General features: G+C 30.4%; 7 protein-coding genes and 6 pseudogenes across 13 annotated transcripts, besides 1 other annotated feature; 6 read left to right on the top strand and 7 right to left on the bottom strand.

Annotated features, from left to right (window-relative positions):
• Positions 1-15: 15 nt before the first annotated feature.
• On the bottom strand, positions 16-930 carry TVAGG3_0687390 (Major Facilitator Superfamily protein family; the record flags this gene model as incomplete). Its single annotated transcript, XM_001305825.1, has 1 exon — positions 113-412. The coding sequence occupies one exon, from the start codon at positions 410-412 to the stop codon at positions 113-115; it is 300 nt and encodes a 99-aa protein (XP_001305826.1).
• Positions 931-1274: 344 nt separating this feature from the next.
• TVAGG3_0687380 (spectrin binding) lies at positions 1275-2771 on the bottom strand (the record flags this gene model as incomplete). Its single annotated transcript, XM_001305824.2, has 1 exon — positions 1282-2766. One exon carries the CDS (start codon positions 2764-2766, stop codon positions 1282-1284), a length of 1485 nt encoding a protein of 494 aa, XP_001305825.1.
• A 138-nt stretch (positions 2772-2909) lies between these two features.
• TVAGG3_0687370 (voltage-gated chloride channel protein) lies at positions 2910-4890 on the bottom strand (the record flags this gene model as incomplete). Its single annotated transcript, XM_001305822.2, has 1 exon — positions 3220-4890. The coding sequence occupies one exon, from the start codon at positions 4888-4890 to the stop codon at positions 3220-3222; it is 1671 nt and encodes a 556-aa protein (XP_001305823.2).
• Positions 4891-5339: 449 nt separating this feature from the next.
• TVAGG3_0687360 (uncharacterized protein) lies at positions 5340-5618 on the top strand (the record flags this gene model as incomplete). Its single annotated transcript, XM_001305821.1, has 1 exon — positions 5340-5618. One exon carries the CDS (start codon positions 5340-5342, stop codon positions 5616-5618), a length of 279 nt encoding a protein of 92 aa, XP_001305822.1.
• A 688-nt stretch (positions 5619-6306) lies between these two features.
• On the top strand, positions 6307-7412 carry TVAGG3_0687350 (annotated as a pseudogene). The gene has a single exon. A coding segment is annotated over exon 1 (1106 nt).
• A 1093-nt stretch (positions 7413-8505) lies between these two features.
• TVAGG3_0687340 (uncharacterized protein) lies at positions 8506-9333 on the top strand (the record flags this gene model as incomplete). Its single annotated transcript, XM_051242924.1, has 1 exon — positions 8506-9333. One exon carries the CDS (start codon positions 8506-8508, stop codon positions 9331-9333), a length of 828 nt encoding a protein of 275 aa, XP_051089511.1.
• Positions 9334-9363: 30 nt separating this feature from the next.
• TVAGG3_0687330 lies at positions 9364-10928 on the top strand (annotated as a pseudogene). The gene has a single exon. A coding segment is annotated over exon 1 (1565 nt).
• Positions 10929-10980: 52 nt separating this feature from the next.
• On the top strand, positions 10981-11176 carry TVAGG3_0687320 (uncharacterized protein; the record flags this gene model as incomplete). Its single annotated transcript, XM_051242923.1, has 1 exon — positions 10981-11176. A coding segment is annotated over one exon (196 nt), but the record flags the coding sequence as incomplete, so codon positions are not given.
• Positions 11177-12302: 1126 nt separating this feature from the next.
• Positions 12303-19388: part of a mobile genetic element that runs on past the window's edge.
• Positions 13060-13379, top strand: TVAGG3_0687310 (annotated as a pseudogene). The gene has a single exon. A coding segment is annotated over exon 1 (320 nt).
• Positions 14002-14459, bottom strand: TVAGG3_0687300 (annotated as a pseudogene). Its single transcript has one exon. A coding segment is annotated over exon 1 (458 nt).
• On the bottom strand, positions 15312-16505 carry TVAGG3_0687290 (annotated as a pseudogene). The gene has a single exon. A coding segment is annotated over exon 1 (1194 nt).
• On the bottom strand, positions 17765-18421 carry TVAGG3_0687280 (uncharacterized protein; the record flags this gene model as incomplete). Its single annotated transcript, XM_001315303.2, has 1 exon — positions 17765-18421. One exon carries the CDS (start codon positions 18419-18421, stop codon positions 17765-17767), a length of 657 nt encoding a protein of 218 aa, XP_001315338.2.
• TVAGG3_0687270 lies at positions 18454-19352 on the bottom strand (annotated as a pseudogene). Its single transcript has one exon. A coding segment is annotated over exon 1 (899 nt).

Genomic DNA, 19388 nt, shown 5'->3' with positions numbered 1-19388 from the left:
TAAAATGTCTCACAAAAATTTTATTATAAAATTATATACAATATTAAAAATCCCACAACATTTTTTACTTTACATAATCGTACTTCCTCGACGATTAATTTCCCCTCAATTCCTATCGTTGACCGAACTTAGCATGCAACAGTTCTTCTGTTCCGACAAGTAAAGTGATTGTTCCAAAGATAACTATGAGGACTGTTCCCGTAATTATTATAAATTGTTTTTCATTTAACGTAATCCAAGGTATTTTCACGAAATATGATATTCCGCCAAGCAGATTTGCCAATACAGCTGCTAATGCAAGTAATGTGCTTCCAACAACGTTAGCAAGAGCTTGTTGATGAAATGGAACTAAATCTCCTACGATTGCACGGGCAGGAACTTGTATCACGTTGATAGATATGTTAGTGGACATCAAAACAATAAACATTATAATACATTGATAGGGAAATTTCAAATTCGAAATCAAATTTTTCAAAAAATAAATGATAATCATGCAAATAGTAGTTAATATCAAACCGGTGAGTATAAATGGCCTTCTTCTACCTAATTTAAGTCTTGTAGTATCGCTATATCCGCCAAATAATGGTTGAATGAAGAAACCTGATAAGGGACCAGCTAACCAAAGTAAACCAATCGAAAGAGGACTAAAGTTTAATGATTTCATAAGCGGTGTTGTGATCGCAAATTCGATTGAATACGCAATTTGATAAGATAACATTGAAGCAGAGATTCCTATGATGCGAAATATAGATATTTGGTCACGGCTAGCAAGAACAATTGATGGGTCATCAGGAATATCTATTATTTGATCAACATACTGTGGAAATTTCGTTTGCATCATAAGATTTTAGGGGTTATCACTCAAAATTTTCCGGTAGAAAATTCAATTTCGTAATCCGAATACACATCAAGTTATTATCTCAAAAAAACTCGCTAAGAACACACAGAACAAGGGTTATCAATAACTTTTTCAATGAAGACTCTATCAGCTGAAATTTTAATTTCAATTTTTCTCCATCGTTACATTTTGCGTTAAAGTCTGCACGATATGAAACAAGTTGTACAAAAAGTTTGCTGGATAGAATCTTTTGCATTGAAATCTGCAACAATTGAAAGAAAAAATTCAATCATTACTATTCTTCTTCCTTTTTTACATAATGAAAGGTTGTTTTCCCACAAATAACCTTTGGAAAAACTATTTTATTAAATCAAATTCATAAAAATAATGGTAAAATTTAAAATAATGATTATTTAATAAAAATAGAGAGTTGTTATTTATATTTAAGCATTACCACGAAGCACTCTGTATGCATCACGTGATCCATGGTTCTTTGCAATATCCATTGCTGTCAATCCGTCAGCAGTTTTCACATTTACGTCAGCCTTTGCGTCCATTAAGCATTTGGCAACTTCATGACGATTGAACTGGGCAGCAATCATCAATGGTGTCCATCCATCTTGGTTTTTAACTTCAATATCTGCTCCATGAGATATCAAAGTTTTAACAATTTCAGGATGGCCTGCGCTACTTGCCAACCAAAGCGGTGTCAATCCATCATTGTTCTTTATATCAATCTTGGCTTTGTACTCAAGAAGAATGTCTAAAATTTCGACAAAATTTTCTCTGGCGGTTATGTGAAGTGCTGAGTTTCCTTGTTCATCTACGTCATCTACTTTAGCTCCGTTGGCAAGAAGGAGTCTAACAGCATCAACTGCATTGTAGTTTGTAGCGGAAATGAGTGGTGTACGCTGAAAAACATCGCGAACGTTGATATTTGCTTGATGAGCGATTAAAACTTTCATTGCGCCGACAAAATTGTTCTCACAAGCAGCAATAAGAGCTGTTTGATCGTATTTGTTGACCTCTTCGATGCCTGCGTTCTCTTCATCAAGTAATAATTTGACAATTGGAACTAATCCGAATCTTGCAGCGACAATGAGAGCGTTATCTTGATGAATATCCTTGAAGTTGACGTAATTTATCTTGAAAAGCTTTGTAAAGTAACATGGAAGATTATAATTTTGTAATGAAGTATTCCAGGAGTATTCAAGCTCATGATTCTGCATTATCTCTTGGACCATTTTGTTATGATGCCACTTAACAGCATTATCAATGCACTGTGGGGTGACTTGGAAATCTTTTTCGCACATTTCGAGGATTTCTTTGTTATTTCCAGCGAAAGCGTATTCGTAATCTTCTTGTGTGATCTTTTCGCCCTTTAAAACCAAGTACTTGAAGCAATTTACTGATCCGCGTAAGGCAGCACATGAAAGAATTGATTTGTGATGCCTCTTGTCATCGAACATGAAGCCTTCAGCTGTGTAAAGTTTGTCTAATGTCTCGTAATCGTCCCAAACAATGCAATATTCGACAGTTCCTTTTTCATAAATCTGAAGGATGTCTTCTTCTTGCTTTTCTTCGTACTCTGGAGGAACATCACCTTCAAGGGCTTTTCTTCTGATTAAAATTGTCTTCAATTCTTTGGCATATAAGAAATATTTCTCTTTTAATAAGACTTTGTCTTGGGTAAGTAACTGCTCTAACAGGTCAGCGATGAGCTTCATCTTTCTAACTCTTATGGAGAAAACGGAATTCAAGATTTTAACAACGTTACGCTCCGTTAAAATATTATTTTCGAGCGCGTAAACGATCTTTTGCCTGATTTCGAACAAATTCGATTCGTTTATATCCCATACTGATTCGCAGATCCATAATAACTTTTGGCAGTCAGCGGGGAGTGACTCAAGGGAGTTGATTTTCGTCATTTTTGATCCTTACAAAAAATTTAAAATGAGAACTTTACATGTATCGTTAAAATTGCTATTTTTAAAATTTTATTCAATAAATGAATACCTATTATTTTTTGAAAAATCGCATAAAAAAATAAAAAGTTTACATTCCTGTACATCCCAATTTTATAAATCTTTTAACCAAAATAAGCTAGTAACTTCCAGTGTGTTTAAATCCCACTATCATGGATCGAAATTCGAAGTGCAGAAATTTGGTCAGCAAAAATTTCTGAGAATAATATGAAACAAATAACAAAATTAAATCATACTCCATCTTATAAATTGTTTTGTATGCATAGATTGAAAAATATTCAGCTAATTACTTGAAATCTAACTTTGATATTTGTTTGTTTATAAATATTGCACAATTTAATAGTCGATAGAAAAAACATAACAGTTTAAGAACAAAATAACATATTAAAAAATGAATTAGAAAACTTTTCCAATCATATCTTCAACATCTGCCATTTTGTCTGCCTCACACATGAAGAAAACCTCATCTCCTTCAAGTATTTCAGTTGTATCCGAGGGGAAGAAGAGAGTTTTATCTCTAATAATATGAGTAATCGTTGTTCCTTCAGGAAGAATGAGATCTCTTACGCATTGACCAGCAATTGTTGATTCCACAGTTACAATGAATGAAAATTCGTCGAATTTGTTGACTTCTTCTTCATCTCTTTTTTCAACCAAAACTTCCATCAATTTTTCGTAAAGAGGCTCCACGCGGAAGAACTCAGCGACGATATAGGCACCTGCGACAGCGGTTATTGGCCCGAGCCAGCCAGTAAATTGTTCAGTAAATTCTACCGGGAGAATGACAGCTGTTAAAGGAGCCCTTACAACAGCTGTGAAGAAAGAAGACATAGTTATTAAGGACATATATGAAAAGTTCTTTGATTCAATGCCAATTTTTATGAGTAATTTGGCAGTTAATGAGCCCCACAAAGCTCCAACCGAAAGCATTGGGATGAAAATTCCACCGGAAGTCTTTGATGCAAAACAAAGTAAAATGGAGATGATTCTGACACCAAGAAGAGCTCCAACTTCCCATGTCTTAAATTTGTCATCAAGAGTCTTCTTAAGACATGCAGAACCACCGTAAGCACCATCAGGAAGGAAGTAGATGACAAAAACAGTAACAACTTCTGGAATAACAACGTATAATTTAAGTGGAAGACATTTAATGTATTTGAACCAGTTTCTTGCATGGCAAATAAGAATATTGAACAATGAACCGAGGATTCCACCTGATACTCCACAGAATAATGAGATGCCGAAGTGTAAAATGTCAAATTGTTCAATTTGTACGGGATTGATGATTAATCTCTTGTCGCCAAAGATAAGATGTGAAATAATTTGTGATACAGACACTGTAATAACTGAAACAAGAATAATTTGCGTAGAAAATTTTCGATAAACTTCTTCGAGAGCGAAAATCATACCAGAAAGAGGTGCATCGAATGCTACAGCTAATCCTGCTGATGAACCAGCAGCAACAAGCAACATATCTGGAATTCTGTTCCTTTTGAGGATTTTGGCAATCGCGTAGCCAATACATCCGCCTAAGAAGACAGATGGACCTTCAGAGCCAATAAGTAAACCAGAAAAGATACCAAGTAAACTGATAATGAACATTCCAGGAAGGGAAGAGTACCAAGTAACTTGTAAGTTGCCTCGAGCGACACTTTCTATGTAAGGAATGCCACTACCTCTGATTTCTTTTAAGTAATCAATTGCAAAACCAATAATTAAACCAATTATGATATTAACGCCTAAAGCTGCAGCAATATACCTTTTATCTTTTCTTATCAAGTTGTATATGTAAATATTTGCATCTGTTAACTCTTCTGCAAGGTATTGATACAAACCAATGATAATTCCGCAGAGAACACCTGCAACTAAGCCTACAAATAGCAAAGGCGAGTACAGCTTTCTGAGATAAGTAAAGTATAGTTTCCTTTTCTTGTATTTTGTTACTTTGTTTTGTATTGCTTCAAGTTCTTTCCTTTCTGCTGTATCTAGAAGGCTTTTCTCGCATAAACTTGAACTTTCTTCAGTTGCGAGAGTGCTTTGACTTTCGTTCCCATAGTAATTCAACATTTTTGAATTATATAAAAAAACTTTTTATCGGATTTCAATTCAATTGATTTCAAAAATGGCCTAAATTCAATTGAATCAAATATATATCTCATGCACTATACTGTCTTTTTATATTGTCCGGTTTATTTTATGAGAAAAGTGACATAATCTGAGTTTTCTTGAATTTCCATATTCATTTCCGATTTATTGCTGCTCTTGATATAAAATTATTCTTCAACCCATAATATAGCATTTCTATATTAGTAAATATAATAAAACAAGGATATTATTTTAAATTTTTTATTATTCCCTAGATTTATTCGTTATTCATTTTTGTCTTCAAAAAGTATTCCACAGTAACACTTGCGACATCGAGAGCAGTCTTTCCATTATTATTCTTTGCTTCTTTATCAGCTCCAACAGAGATAAGATATTTAAAAACTTCAAGATGACCTTTTCTTGATGCAAGAATGAGTGGAGTTTCTCCATCTATATCCTTTGCTTCTTTATCAGCTCCAACAGAGATAAGATATTTAACAACTTCAAGTCGACCTTTTCTTGATGCAAGAATGAGTGGAGTTTCTCCATCTATATCCTTTGCTTCTTTATTAGCTCCAACAGAGATAAGATATTTAACAACTTCAAGTCGACCTTTTCTTGATGCAAGAATGAGTGGAGTTTCTCCATCTATATCCTTTGCTTCTTTATTAGCTCCAACAGAGATAAGATATTCAACAACTTCAAGATGACCTTTTTCTGATGCTAAAATGAGTGGAGTAGATTCTTTATGATTCTTTACTTCTTTAGTAGTATATGTTGATGGGTTTAGTGACTTTTTTTGTTACGTCTATATATAGATGAAGGTATATTTTCACATCTTCTATATATATATGATATAAAAATTTTTTCTTACGTTTTTTAAGTCATGAATTCGTAAGAAAGCGCGACATTATTAAATAAATTAGTAATAAATATTATATACTAAACACATTTTAAAAAATTAACATTAATTTTAAAATAATTTATTTTTTTATCTTTTATAAAAGAAGCTATATATAGATGATGTCAGATATTCCGCGATTAATTAAACATTGTTTAAATCCTGAATGGGTTAAACTTCAATTTAAAAATGAAGATTGTGAATTATTAAATGAATATGAAAGCCAAAATAAGCTAATGAGGTATAAATATAATGATAAAGAATATTTAATTTCATGGAATCAATGGAGTCATAATCAAAGACCTCATAAACGAGAAGAAGAAATTGAAAATAATGAAATGGAAATCATTGATGACATTAAAGAGGATGAATTTCATATAAAAATAAGAAGTCTGTTTGACCTTAAGAATGATTTATATATAAAAATAAAATAAACTTATTACGAAAAATTAAAACTTAGTTATGTTTATTATTTTATTTTTTTTATTTTGTATGAAATGAGTGTCAAGACTAACGACGTGAAAAAATTAGGATTCACAAACGAGGAAATAAAGGATATATTAGAGGAGGTAGGTTATGAAGTTAATAAATATTATTTAAGAAATTGTCAAAAATTTACCGAGTTATTAAATGATTTAGATTATGATGGAAAAATGAATAAAGATGATGTTATAAATTTCTTATATCCCACATCTGAAGAAGAAAAACCTAAAGAACCTGATGTTTTCCCTGAATATTATGAAGAACGGATTAAAGATGATGAATACAATGAAATTGAAAGACTGAAAAAAATAAGAGATGAAATAGATGAAAAAATTAAGGAATTAAGAGAAGTTGAAAAATATAATGAAAATGAAGTAGAGGGTTTAATGAATATCCCAGCTTCAGAATCAGAAGTACAGAAATCTCATGAAGAAAGATATAAAAATTATGTCTCAGAATCAACACAAAATTTATTAGATGGTGAAATAGACGAAACATCTTCAGAAGAAGGTACTAAATTTATTCGTAAACATAAGTTACAATTTATTGATAATGAAGAATACCCTTGTATCTTACTTTCACCCCCTCTCGATTCTGAGAAATTCAAAAAAGCTCTTAAAAACGTGACATATGCAACTAATACGATTAAGAAAGAAGATCATGATATTTACACAAATTATTATTTAAATAAATGCACAGGTGTTGATAAAGTTTTTGATTTATTAGATAAAATATCAAAAGAAACCATTGAACATATAAAATTTTATGTGATTGTGGTTTCATTGTTGAAGATACCAATAATGTTTCATATGAAAGAACAGCACCGAAGGAAGACGAAGTTGAAAGGTCTATACCATTCGTTATTAAGAACATAAAAGATATGAAAACTTATAAACATTATATTTATTCATTTATTTCAGAAAAAATGGAAGCAACCCATAAAACATCTTCTCATCATTTTATAGCTATTCATACATTCCTTTTCAAAGTTGTGAAATTAAATAAGACAGGAATTAGATTTAATGTATCAGGGTACGCATTCTTGAGTAAATTAAAATGTATTCGTCACGTCGCAGATGATAAAAATTTATGTGTTCTTAATTCATTTTATGGGCTTTAAAAAATAAACTTTATTTTTATTTATTTTTTAATTTTTTATTCTTACATAAATGAACAAAAACGGAACAGCTAAAATGAATGATAATCAAATTAGAGCAGAAGGTAGAAGGTTATTTAAACGCTTCTATAACATTCCTGATGGTGTTAATCCTAAAACTCGTAGAAGCTATTTAAATGAAGCAATAGATGCATATGAAGGGTTTGACATTTCATCAGAAAGTGAGAGATTAGTGAGAATGTTAAATGTTAATATTGATTTCTATTATTGTGATCCTCAACCAGAAGACGTGGACATAAATAAGGTAGACTTTCCATTAGTGGAATCAATAATGATAGATCCAGAATTTGAAACAGTAAATATTTTATTAACACAGAGTCCATGTGGAAAACTTCACGCTGACAGAATAACAGACGTTGAAGCACTAACCGGCTATAAAGTTTGTCCATATTGTAAAGAAGAAGTTTATTCTATCCGTGATGATCCAGAAAGGAAAAACCAAAGAAGATTTTTAAAGCATTGTGAGAAATGTAAAGAAAATAATGGAAGATTAATTCAAGACGTTCAATTGCAAAAGACCCAGCAACCATATGCACCACATATTACGAAACAGAAGATATATCAGTGGTTATTAGCTCATAATTTGCAGAAATATTATAAACCGACAAGATATTATATTACTTTTGACTTTGAAACATTAGAGACTAAAGAAGAATTACAACTTTCTGAGTGTGCAACTTTGAACGCTTACTTAAAACCATTCATGGTATCATCAACGGTTAAATTAAACGATAAAACATATACGAGGAATTTTTGCTTAACTTCAAGTGATTCTTTTATTTCTGACTGGATTGAGTTTTTATTTTCAATCTGTTCATTAGTTGCTAAATCAAATATGAGTCAATACAATGAATTAATGAAGCCGCAAACGGCGGGGACTTTGTCCCATACATTAAATGAAAAACAGAAGGAAGCATTTAAAGAACTTCTAGATGAGGAATTCAATAAAGTGAATATCATAGGTTTTAATTCGGGAAAGTTTGATTTAAATTTAATTCTTCGTGATTTAAACACTGCAAAATGGAAAATAAAATCAATGCTGGGTTCATCTTCACAATTTAAGCAAATCATTGTAAAGAAAACAAACGTTCCATATGAATTGAGATTTATTGACATCAGAAATTATATAGCGGGTGGGACATTAGACCAATTCACTCAAGATTTCGGAAACAATAAATCACGTGTTAAATCCTTTTTCCCTTATCAATTCATCACGTGGGAAAATTACGAAGAAGAGTTATATAAAGTGGAACCATTCACTCAAGATTCATTTTATTCAGCATTAACTCAAGAAACTATATCAGATAGTGATTATCAAATATATCTCAATGATGCTAAAAATTTTAAAAATAGATTAGAATATTTTATTCATTATTGCAATAAAGATGTTGAAATTATGATTGACCCAATCGATAAAATTATTGAAGAAACATTTGTTTATAAAATTGATATGCTTCATAATCTTTCTTTATCATCGAATGCTTCAATGATTCGTTACGCTTTAGCATACAAAGACTTTAATCCTAATGAAAAATATCCTGAGGAAGAGATAGAATCAAGTTTTGAATTAACGAAAAAGTATTGGAAATATAAAATTGAATCATATAAGAAACAAGATGAAAAAGCAGAAAGAGATACTAAAAATAATGTTTCAATGGATGATTTTCAATACTATCACGATTTAATCCTTTCATCTAAATGCAAAATGTGTGGTAAAGCGTTTACATATGCAAATAAACCAACATTGGATAGAATCGATAATGAAAAACCACATACCAAAGAAAATTGTCAGTTAATATGTTGTTATTGCAATGTCGTAAAATCAAATAAAGATGAAGATGTTCAACGTTTAAGAATCAATTGAAGAAATTATGCATTAAAAAATAATTTACCAATGACTTTAGATTCAGTTGAAGCTTATCACATTCTCCGTAATGGAATTACTGGTGGTCTATCAAATGTTCAACATCGTGTTAATCTTAAAGGAATCACGCACATTAATAAACTTTCATATAGTCCAGAAACTAAAACTGTATCAAATGAGGACACTTCCAACATCATGACTCATTTCGTTGGTGTTGATTTTAATTCATTATATCCTTCATCATTTTCATCTAATCCTCATGATTTCATTCAATATACTGACCATAAAATGTATATGCCGGGAAGATTGAATGGTGTTATCATTTGTGATACAGCAACAAAGAAAGCAAAAGCACTGGGAATAATTAAGAAGAAAAATACTTTATTCGTGGCTGAAGTAAAGGGTCACATTGATGAAAAATACATTAATGATTACATAAACTTTTTACCGATAATAAGAAACTTAGATATTATCACAGATGAAAAAACAATTGGCAGTTTTATGTATAATTACATGAAATCAAACAATCTACCAGTTGACCAGAAACAGAAGAAATTAACTCAGTTAGCATCAACACACAACCAATATCAACCATTTTCTTCTTATTATCTATGGTATCTAATCGACAGGTTTAATTTTATCATTGATGACATTCAATCAATTTTAACATTTACTAAAAACACTTGCTTTAATGAATTTGCGAACGAATTTATGAACGAAAGACAAAAGGCTGAATTAGAAGGAAATAAAGGAAAAAGTTTATTTTGCAAGATTTCGCTTAATGGATCATATGGTTACGATGCAATGAATACACAAAATTACGCAAAGACTAAAATAATGAATGCACAGAAGGCACGCGTTGCATGTATGTCAAATAAGTTTAAAAACATAAGAGAAATAGGAGAGGATACGTATCAAGTGATGCTTAAAGATAGATTTTATAGATGTGATACATGTTTACAAGAGGCATTCTTCACTTTAGATAATGCTAAATACTGGTATTTGGTTTTCATTTATGATTTTATGTATAAATGCATGAATGTTAATCGTTTTCATTTCATTGAAGGTGATACTGATTCATCTTATTGGGCTATTGCTGGCGATCCAAGTCTTCCTAACACTCAAGCATTTCAAGCAATTGTTACCGATAAACAATTTTATGATAAAAACATTTTCAAATTCGCACCATTTGATTTCTTCTGTTTTGATGAGAAATTTAAACCTAAATTAAAGAATAAAGCTGAAGAAAAAGCACATGAGAAGAAGTTATTGGGTTTAGCAATTGAGAAACAAGGTGATAACATGGTTGCTTTATGCCCCAAGTGTTATACATCATTCAACGGTTCAATTGATGGAAGTGATTTTAAAAAGATTGCACAAAAAATGAAAGGTGTTAGTTTACGACAAAATAAACAATTAACACCTAAAAATTATTTGGATATAATAAATGATAAAGTGATTTTGATGGTCAGAATATTAATTTACAACTTAAAAACGGGTCAATGACTCGCTTAACAATCGGTAAGACTGCATTAACAGGAGCACACACTAAGGCTGTATGTTGTGAAAATGGATGTTGTATGCCATTTATTTAATACAATTTAAAAACGTATTGAGTCATGAATTTAAAATTTTATTTTTAATAAAATGCCACAGAAGAGACAAAAGGAACCGAATAGATTTATACCAAATGGTTTTAACTTTCAGATTCCAAATAATCAACCACAACGAATTTTTCAAATCCCACCACAGCATCAACAGCAGCAACAACGACCACCACCACCACCACAACGTCAACGGAGAAGAACATTCACCCCTGAAGAAAGAAATTTCAATAATTTGATGCGTCAACAAAATCAAGGTTTGAGATTTTATCCGGGCAGTAATGGTATACATATAAGGCATCCAAATTTAGATAGAAGATATACCGCTGAGATTCATATTTTACCTAATAATACGGTTAATTTTGCTGGATTTTATGATCATCATCAGGAAATCTGGACTCCACCATTTGATACCGTTTTAGAAGGAGGAACCGTTAATGATGCGATTCAATATGTAAATAATGGTTTTGATACTATGATTCAAAGAGGTGGGCACCCTTAAAACATTTATTTTATTTTTATATAAATGGATAACGCAGATTTAGAAAATTTAATTGATGATTTAGTACTTAATCAAAATTTTCTTAATTATTATGAATTAAAATCATATCTCCAAAAACATAATAAAAATATAACGGGTGATGATATGGATTATTATTCATATTATAAAAATGAAATTTTGAAATATCATGATAAAATAATTTCTGAAATTAAAGACAAAATTAAAAATAATGAATATACAAAGGGAAAAACTAAATCACAACTTAAACAGTTGAAAGATTTCAAAAATAAAGTATTAACAGAAGAAGATATTGATGAATTATATAAATTATATAATCCTGAGCCGCAAAAGCCAAAGGAACAAAAACAAAAGAAGAAAAAGCCGAAAACAACACCAAAAGAGAAAGTAGCAAATGTTCAACAGCTAAAGGTGCAAAACGCCCAGGTCCTTCAGACCATAAATGAAGCACAAGCTTTAATTTATGATTCATTAGTTAAACCATATTCAGCCCGACTTTTAAATGAAGATCAACTTTTGGAATTCATCCTTCAACATAAACTCGAAGCGGGAAAGTATATACAGCATATTTAAAACAAATGAATAGAATACATCCAGAATTAATGAAAGGAAAATCAACAACTAAAACTTCATCATCCAAAATCAAAGCAGATAAAATTAAACCACTTGCAACACCAAAACCTCCAACGACAGTACCGCCTCCTCCTTCAGTTAATCCTTCATCATTCACTTTATTATATCCATTTCAAACATTAAAGAAGCAAAAAGATTTTAAAAAGGATTTCAAGATATTAAATAAACCAATTGACCCGAAAATTCAACCGTTAAAGGAAAAATTTAGTCGCCCTTCATTTGCACCATATCCATATTCATACGAAATCGATCATCTGGAATATTCAAAAGGAAACGTTACTTATTTATTTGCCATTAACATTAACACTAGATATTTATATTGCATTCCGGTGAAAGGGAAAACAGAACAGGAAACAAGAAGAGCTATTCAATACTTACTAGATCATGAAAGAGTAGATAATATAAGGGGTGATGGTGATAAAGGATTTCAGGCAGCTATGGCTCATTATTTCCCACAAATTAATTTTTACTTCTCATCTTCTCCATATACGTTTCATAATAAAATAGTTGATGCGGTAATGAGAACTCTTAGAGATGCGTTAGGGGTTAACGGTCAGATATACTGGGATGGAAATCATGACTCCATCATACAGCAGTTAGTATATTATTACAATAATACATGGCATAGAACTATAAACATGAAACCAGTGGAAATGAAAAATGATATTTCAAAAGAATGGGAATATATTAGAAAGCAAATGGAAAGGTTAAATGATGTTAAACGTGAACAAATTAATTCGGGGCTCATGAATTTTAAACAAGGGGATAAAGTTTTGATTCATCTCGATTATGGAAAAACTGATAAATCAATGACAAAAAGAAGACGAAGATTTGACACAATAGCTGAATTTGTTAGATATATTAACGGCAATGCATTAGTTGAAGTTGACAATAAATTAATAGAAATTCCGATTTATTTTATTACTCCATTATATTTAAATAATATTTAATTTTTTTATTTCGTAAGAAATGAGTGACAACAAAGCAGCCAAGAGTCCTGATTCAATTAAGATTCAGAGTCCAGACAATGAATATAAAAAGAAACTAAACAGAATTAAATCAAAAATATGCTATTACAAAAAGAAGCCGCAATGCGGTGGGGCTGATGCCCATAAAACTAAAGTAATTGAAACGATAAAGAGAGGAAAGAAATAATCGAAAAATTAGAAACTTACCGTTCAATCCTTAAACTGAGTGAAGCAAAAATAAAAGAATTTAATAGAATAAATAAATTGATTGGAAGAGATGAATTTAATAAAGATGAATTTTTAAACTCAATCCAAATTTAATTTTTATTCCTCTTCGACAACGTCTCTTCGAGACGCCGAACCCTTCTGGGTTCTTCTTTCCATCATTACTGCATAACCGCATCTTCTCGGTTTTCGTGGTTTGTTGTTTTTAATTCGTTCTTGCATCATTTTTATCATTTCCTCCCTTGTTATGATTCGTGGTAAATTTTGAGCTTGTGGGGTATCCATTTATATAAAAATAAAATTTTGTTATCAGTTATTTTATCATCATTTTATTAAGTTCATCTTTAGTTAATTTGAATGGATTCGCTAATGTTCCACCTTGAGCCACAACACTTGCCCCGGCTAATTGTGAAGAACCTGGGATAAGTACTCCATGAAATGATTTCATTGGTATCATTAATTTAGAAATAGTTGGCTTAATTAATTTTGTCATTTATGATAAAAATAAAATTGCATAATTTAAATTTTTTTCTTTCTCATTTTCTCATTTTTCTCTTTTTTCATCTGTTTTGGTTTCAGCAACTTTTCAAGTTGTTGTTGTCAGTAACTTTAATTTTAACTTTGGATCAAATATTGGGTTTTCATCTTTATCTCTTCCAATAACACCATATGGTAGAATCTTCATTTATACTAAAATAAAAATTTAAATTATGCCGTTCTAAAGTTTGTGAAACAAACATTGAGCGTTCATTGAACGCGAAACCATGCATAAACTGTCATATAAGGTGGCATGTAATCTGTACCTCTTCCTGTCGTTTGTGTATATCCTGAAACATTATGTGAATGTGTACCCGAACCGTTTGAAGTATATCCTTCATTCCATCTATTTTTATTACCATACCAATATTTACCCCTGCTAGCGTCTCTATCAGACCATCCATCAGGAAATCCATTATTTCCATCAGGATATTCAAACGAATTAGTATAAGTATGACTATGCCAGCCCGAGTCTTGAGTGTTTAAATTAACATAATGACTATGAGCAGGTAAATTTTCGCCAGTAATCTTTTTACTTCCACCGGTTTGTTTTGAACTATTAGCACAATAGAGGAAACGATCGGTTATTTGTTGCCATGTACCGAAACCGAATACATCAGCTGGATTTGTTGAATTCATTGATGTATATATTGAACCAATGGGGTAAATCATCTCAAGAATTGTATTTAATCCATTATGAATATTGAATTTATTATATAATATTGAAACTGGTAGAAATTAAAACTGGTCTTGTCATCAATATTAACGTATTATTTTTGAAAATTTGCTTTTTCACATCTTGAAATTTTGTGATTTCAGACCAATTTCTTCCATCACTACTGATATTTACTAAATCACCACATCCTAAAGCAATGAAATACCCATCAATATAAAATAAATTAGTAAATCTATAATTTCGAGTAAGTTTTGGAGTGAATGAATAAACCAATTCCCAACTTGGTGTTTTCTCTGGATCCTGTGAAAAATCTTGTGATAAATAAATATGTCTGTTATAACTTACAGGATATGAATAGACCATACCACCTGAAACAAGAACACAAACATTTGAAGCATAACATAAAGCTTCAATGTCTCCATCAGCTTGAAAAATTTGTTCAAAACGACCAAATGGTATTGAATATGATCTATAAATTTTATCATTTTGTAGGATAAAATACATGTTGTTAATGTAATACCACTTACTTGTATAATCAATTTCCAAATCTGATGACATCATACTAAACATATAATAATTTATCCCATCCTCACTAATGAAAATTTGATTGACTTCATAAATTAGTACCCATTTATTATTAACACATCTAATAGGATTATTTGGATATTTAAATTTAGCATCTTGATTTAAATTACATTTGAACCATTGGATACAATCGAATGAATAACAAGGGCAAAAATCATCTCCAACCGTTATCATTCCCATAAATTTACCGTTATTATATTCAACATATAAAATTCTTGGATTAATGATTGGCTTTCGTGTATCAGGATTCCAAACAGATGGAGTAAATGATTCATAGTTTTTAAAATCATTTGTTTTAAAATAATAAAGCACCCCAGCTGTATAAAATAAATACGTGGTCACTCCATCGAAACATAACCATTCAATAGATTGAAATGTTTTATCTGATGATTTCATAAAATTTAAAAATGGTGGAGTAAAATAGACCTCTGATTGTTTTATTTCTTCATTAACAAATGATATATCAGCTTTCTTTGCTAACTCAGTATTAATGAATGAAATAACTTTTTCCTTATCTGCTTTCTTCTCTAACTCATTGTTAACATATGTTTTATCTGCTTTCTTCTCTAATCATCGTTAACATAAGTTTTATCTGCTTTAAGGTCTAAACATCCCGAAACCCATTCTGTATCAGCTTTAACTTTAAAAGTCTCCAATGTCCATTCATGATACCCTTCAACCTTTTCTTTAATTTCATTATCTTTTTCATCAACATAAACCAAATTTGCCTTCTTATTTAATTCCTGGTCAACATAACTTTTAAATGCTTTTTGATTAATTACTCTTGAATTTTCATTAACTCTGAAATTTAAATTATCATAATTACTTTTAACTGTTGCATTTGTTTGATTAATTCTGTTATTTAATTCATCGAATTGAACATGTGTATGATCAACATCTGCTTTCTTATTTAACTCGGTATTTACATAAACTAAATCTGCTTTCTTCATTAATTCAGTATTAACGTATTCCTTATCCGCCTTCTTATTTAATTCAGTATTAACGTATTCCTTATCTGCTTTCTTCATTAACTCACTATCCACATATTCCTTATCCACCTTCTTCATTATGTCATTTAGGAAACCTTCTATGAATTCCTCATTTAAATTAAATCTTCCAATCTTCAAAACTTTAGGAAATGCATTTAATGCGTAATATCTCTGTTCTTCTGGTGGAATGGATGTTATATCATCCGTTATACCTTTAATTTTAGAATTCATAAATAAAATTTCTTTTATATTTGATATCACTGCACCACCTTTGCAAACGAATTCGAAATGGTCATTTTTCAATACTATCTCCAAATCTCCATATTTCAACCTTTGCGTTTGTTCTGCCGTCTTTGAATTATATGCATATGTGGCGTATGTCATGGTCTGAAGGACCTGGGCGCTTTGCGCCTTAAGTTGCTGTTGTTTAATCATTTATTACGATTTAAAAATAAATATTTAATCCGTTATCTCATCAGCTATTTTTTCTATTTGAAATTGCCATAATATCTCATTCATGAATTCTAAATCACAATCAAATAGGTCAGTTATTCTAAATTTAATATTTGATAAATCTTTTGAATGAAGAATAAATGAATTCCCGGATAATTGAAACGGATATGATAAAGAAAATGTGTTTAAGTTGATGGATAAAATGTTTTGTATTGATGGGTAAGAGTTAGGGTCTAATGTTTGATGTGAAAATCTCATTGGGGTATTAACTTTATCACATTTGATTAAAATGAAATTGGAACCGGTGTCAGAATACAAAACATCCCCAACATCTTTTTCAAAATTTAATATCCCCAACAATGAACGAAGATGAGGAGTACAAAATTTAATTTTCAGCGGAAATTTAATAAGGTTATTTATTTTCATCAAGTTCAAAAGTTTATCAGGTTTTGATTTAAAATTTTCTTCATACCATACGAACATAAATGATTCATTAAATAACTTAAAATCATGTTAATATCCCATTTCGCTATCACATATTTTATATACATATCATACGTTTTTCAAGGTCTACGACCTCGCCGCTATGCGGCTCATGGTCATCTTTAATAAATGATATATAATCTGAAGGTCTAAAAGAATGGGATTAAATTTACCACTCACAGAAACGAGAGTAACATTATAAATTCCGCTAACTGTTAAATTTAATTCACAGTTATTATTCGAAATAATATTGATAATTGACATTTTTTATTACGATTAAAAATATGGTAAAGCGTTATTTTCAGTGATAAATAAAACTAGAATAAGATTACCTCAAGAATTCATAAATTCAACGAATAAGAAATTCATTCATGTTATAAATTTTAGTGTTTTCAGAAAATATGAGTCAGTGTCATATTCATCAACAGGTTATATTTCACTTCATTCAAATTTAGTTCAATCAAACCCATATAATGACCATTTCATAAGATTTTCAGATGGTATTAAAAATGTAATTGATAGATTAAAATATGAACAGATTGACAATATCGAATTTTTGGAATTTTGGTTTAAATATCCCGATGGAAAAAAGATTGAAGTTAAAGATAAAGCTGATACTATAACAAAAACAATTACAATGACCGATCCGGATAGTGGGGAACAAAAAGAAAAAAACAAACGATAGAAACTGGTGAAAGGTCAATTATTATTGATTATGATTCAAAGGATTATTATTCGATAATGTTAATGCTTGAATATTAAATAGCCTTAACAAAGAATTTTTCAAGTGATATTTTATATTCATCAACTATTTTATTATAAATATCATTATATGTTAAATGAAGTTCAGTTGTTGTTCCGTTCTTTGATATCTTAATTGTGCTAATATCCTTTATAGGATTTATTTTTGCAACTGTTCCGCAGCATGAAACCTCATCATCTATGAAAAATTGAATCTTAACGTCTGAATCTTGAACATCACAAAGAATGGCGATAATGTGAATTAATGATTCATAAGGTAAAATAATTAAACCGGATTGATCAATTAAATTTATTATTGAATCATAATTATTAATTATTATATCACGGTAAATTTTCATTAATTCAGAATTAATGTCTATTTTATATGGGTTATCAAGTGGTGCTGGGTATGTTGGATAAGTGGGAATTTCAACAGGTTCTTTACCGGGTTCAGATAAAATGATTGGGTCTCCATCTTCTTTATTTTGCTCCTCCTCCTTTTTCGGTAAGTCACGAGTTAATAAATTTGGTTGAGTTGCTGACCTTGTTAATTCAGGGCTAACATTAACTTTAACATTTTGAATAATTCGTGATTTATCATCATTTACGTTATAACCAACCGTAATCTCTGCTTTTGCGTTAGTGTTCTTTTGACTAGTGAAACGTCTTCTCATTTATAATCGAATAAAAAAATATATTTAAACTTTTATTTTGCTGGAAGTTTTGAATCTATTATTCCCTGTATTTGTTCTTGAAGTTGATTTTTAGCTGGTTCATTGTAATTAATAGACCTAATATATTCATTAATTGCATTCTTATAATCATCTGATTTCTCAAATTTTCTTTTATCTGATTCCTTAACTAAATCATAAGTTAAATCTCGTTGCTGATATAATGGTTTCTTAATTAAATCTTTGAATGCTTGAGATAAAGCACCTGATGCAATTCTTGCTACTATAATTGGTTGGAATTGCTGTTTAAGTTCATCTTTAACATTTGCGAAAACTGGATCGAATAAAGCAACTTTAAAGAATTTCTTAGCTGAAATTTCAGGTCTAATATTTGCATATTGACCATCAAACTTGTTAGAATATCGTGGTAATCCATCCGGTCCCTCTTCAATAGCATTTAATTCTTCATTGAAATAAGAATATGGATTATAACGGTATGAATTAATTGGACCATCTTCACCTTCTCCAATGTATTGTTTAACAGCTTTTCCATTTTCATCAAATTGCATAGGATAACGTTCATTATATGCTTTACGTTTAGGATAATCAGTTATAGTTAATTTGTAACCATTTATGACTTTAATATTACCTTGACCATCAGTAATGAAAACTTCATTTATACCATCAGGTTTTCCATTTGGACCGTAATGTCTGCTTCGTGTGCTTCCCAATTTGGACCTTGACGTTTGGCATATGCTTGAGCTTCTGGTAATGTTAAAACGTTTCTCATTTGTTTAACATCTTTTTGAAGACCAGCAACAATATGAACTAATTCTTTCATTCCATCAGGAACTTTCATAGTTCTACTATATGCACCCTTTTTGTTTGTTCCTTGTTTTAATGGAACCTGTAGAAGATTTGCTATTTCAGTCATGTTTAATTATAAATAAAAAATAAAAATTAATTATAA

The sequence above is a fragment of the Trichomonas vaginalis genome, chromosome III (genome assembly GCF_026262505.1).
Source record: "Trichomonas vaginalis G3 chromosome III, whole genome shotgun sequence".
NCBI classification, from domain to species: domain Eukaryota; phylum Parabasalia; order Trichomonadida; family Trichomonadidae; genus Trichomonas; species Trichomonas vaginalis.
The sequence above is the reverse complement of the archived record's forward strand: the minus strand, read 5'-3'. Positions and strand labels throughout refer to the sequence as shown.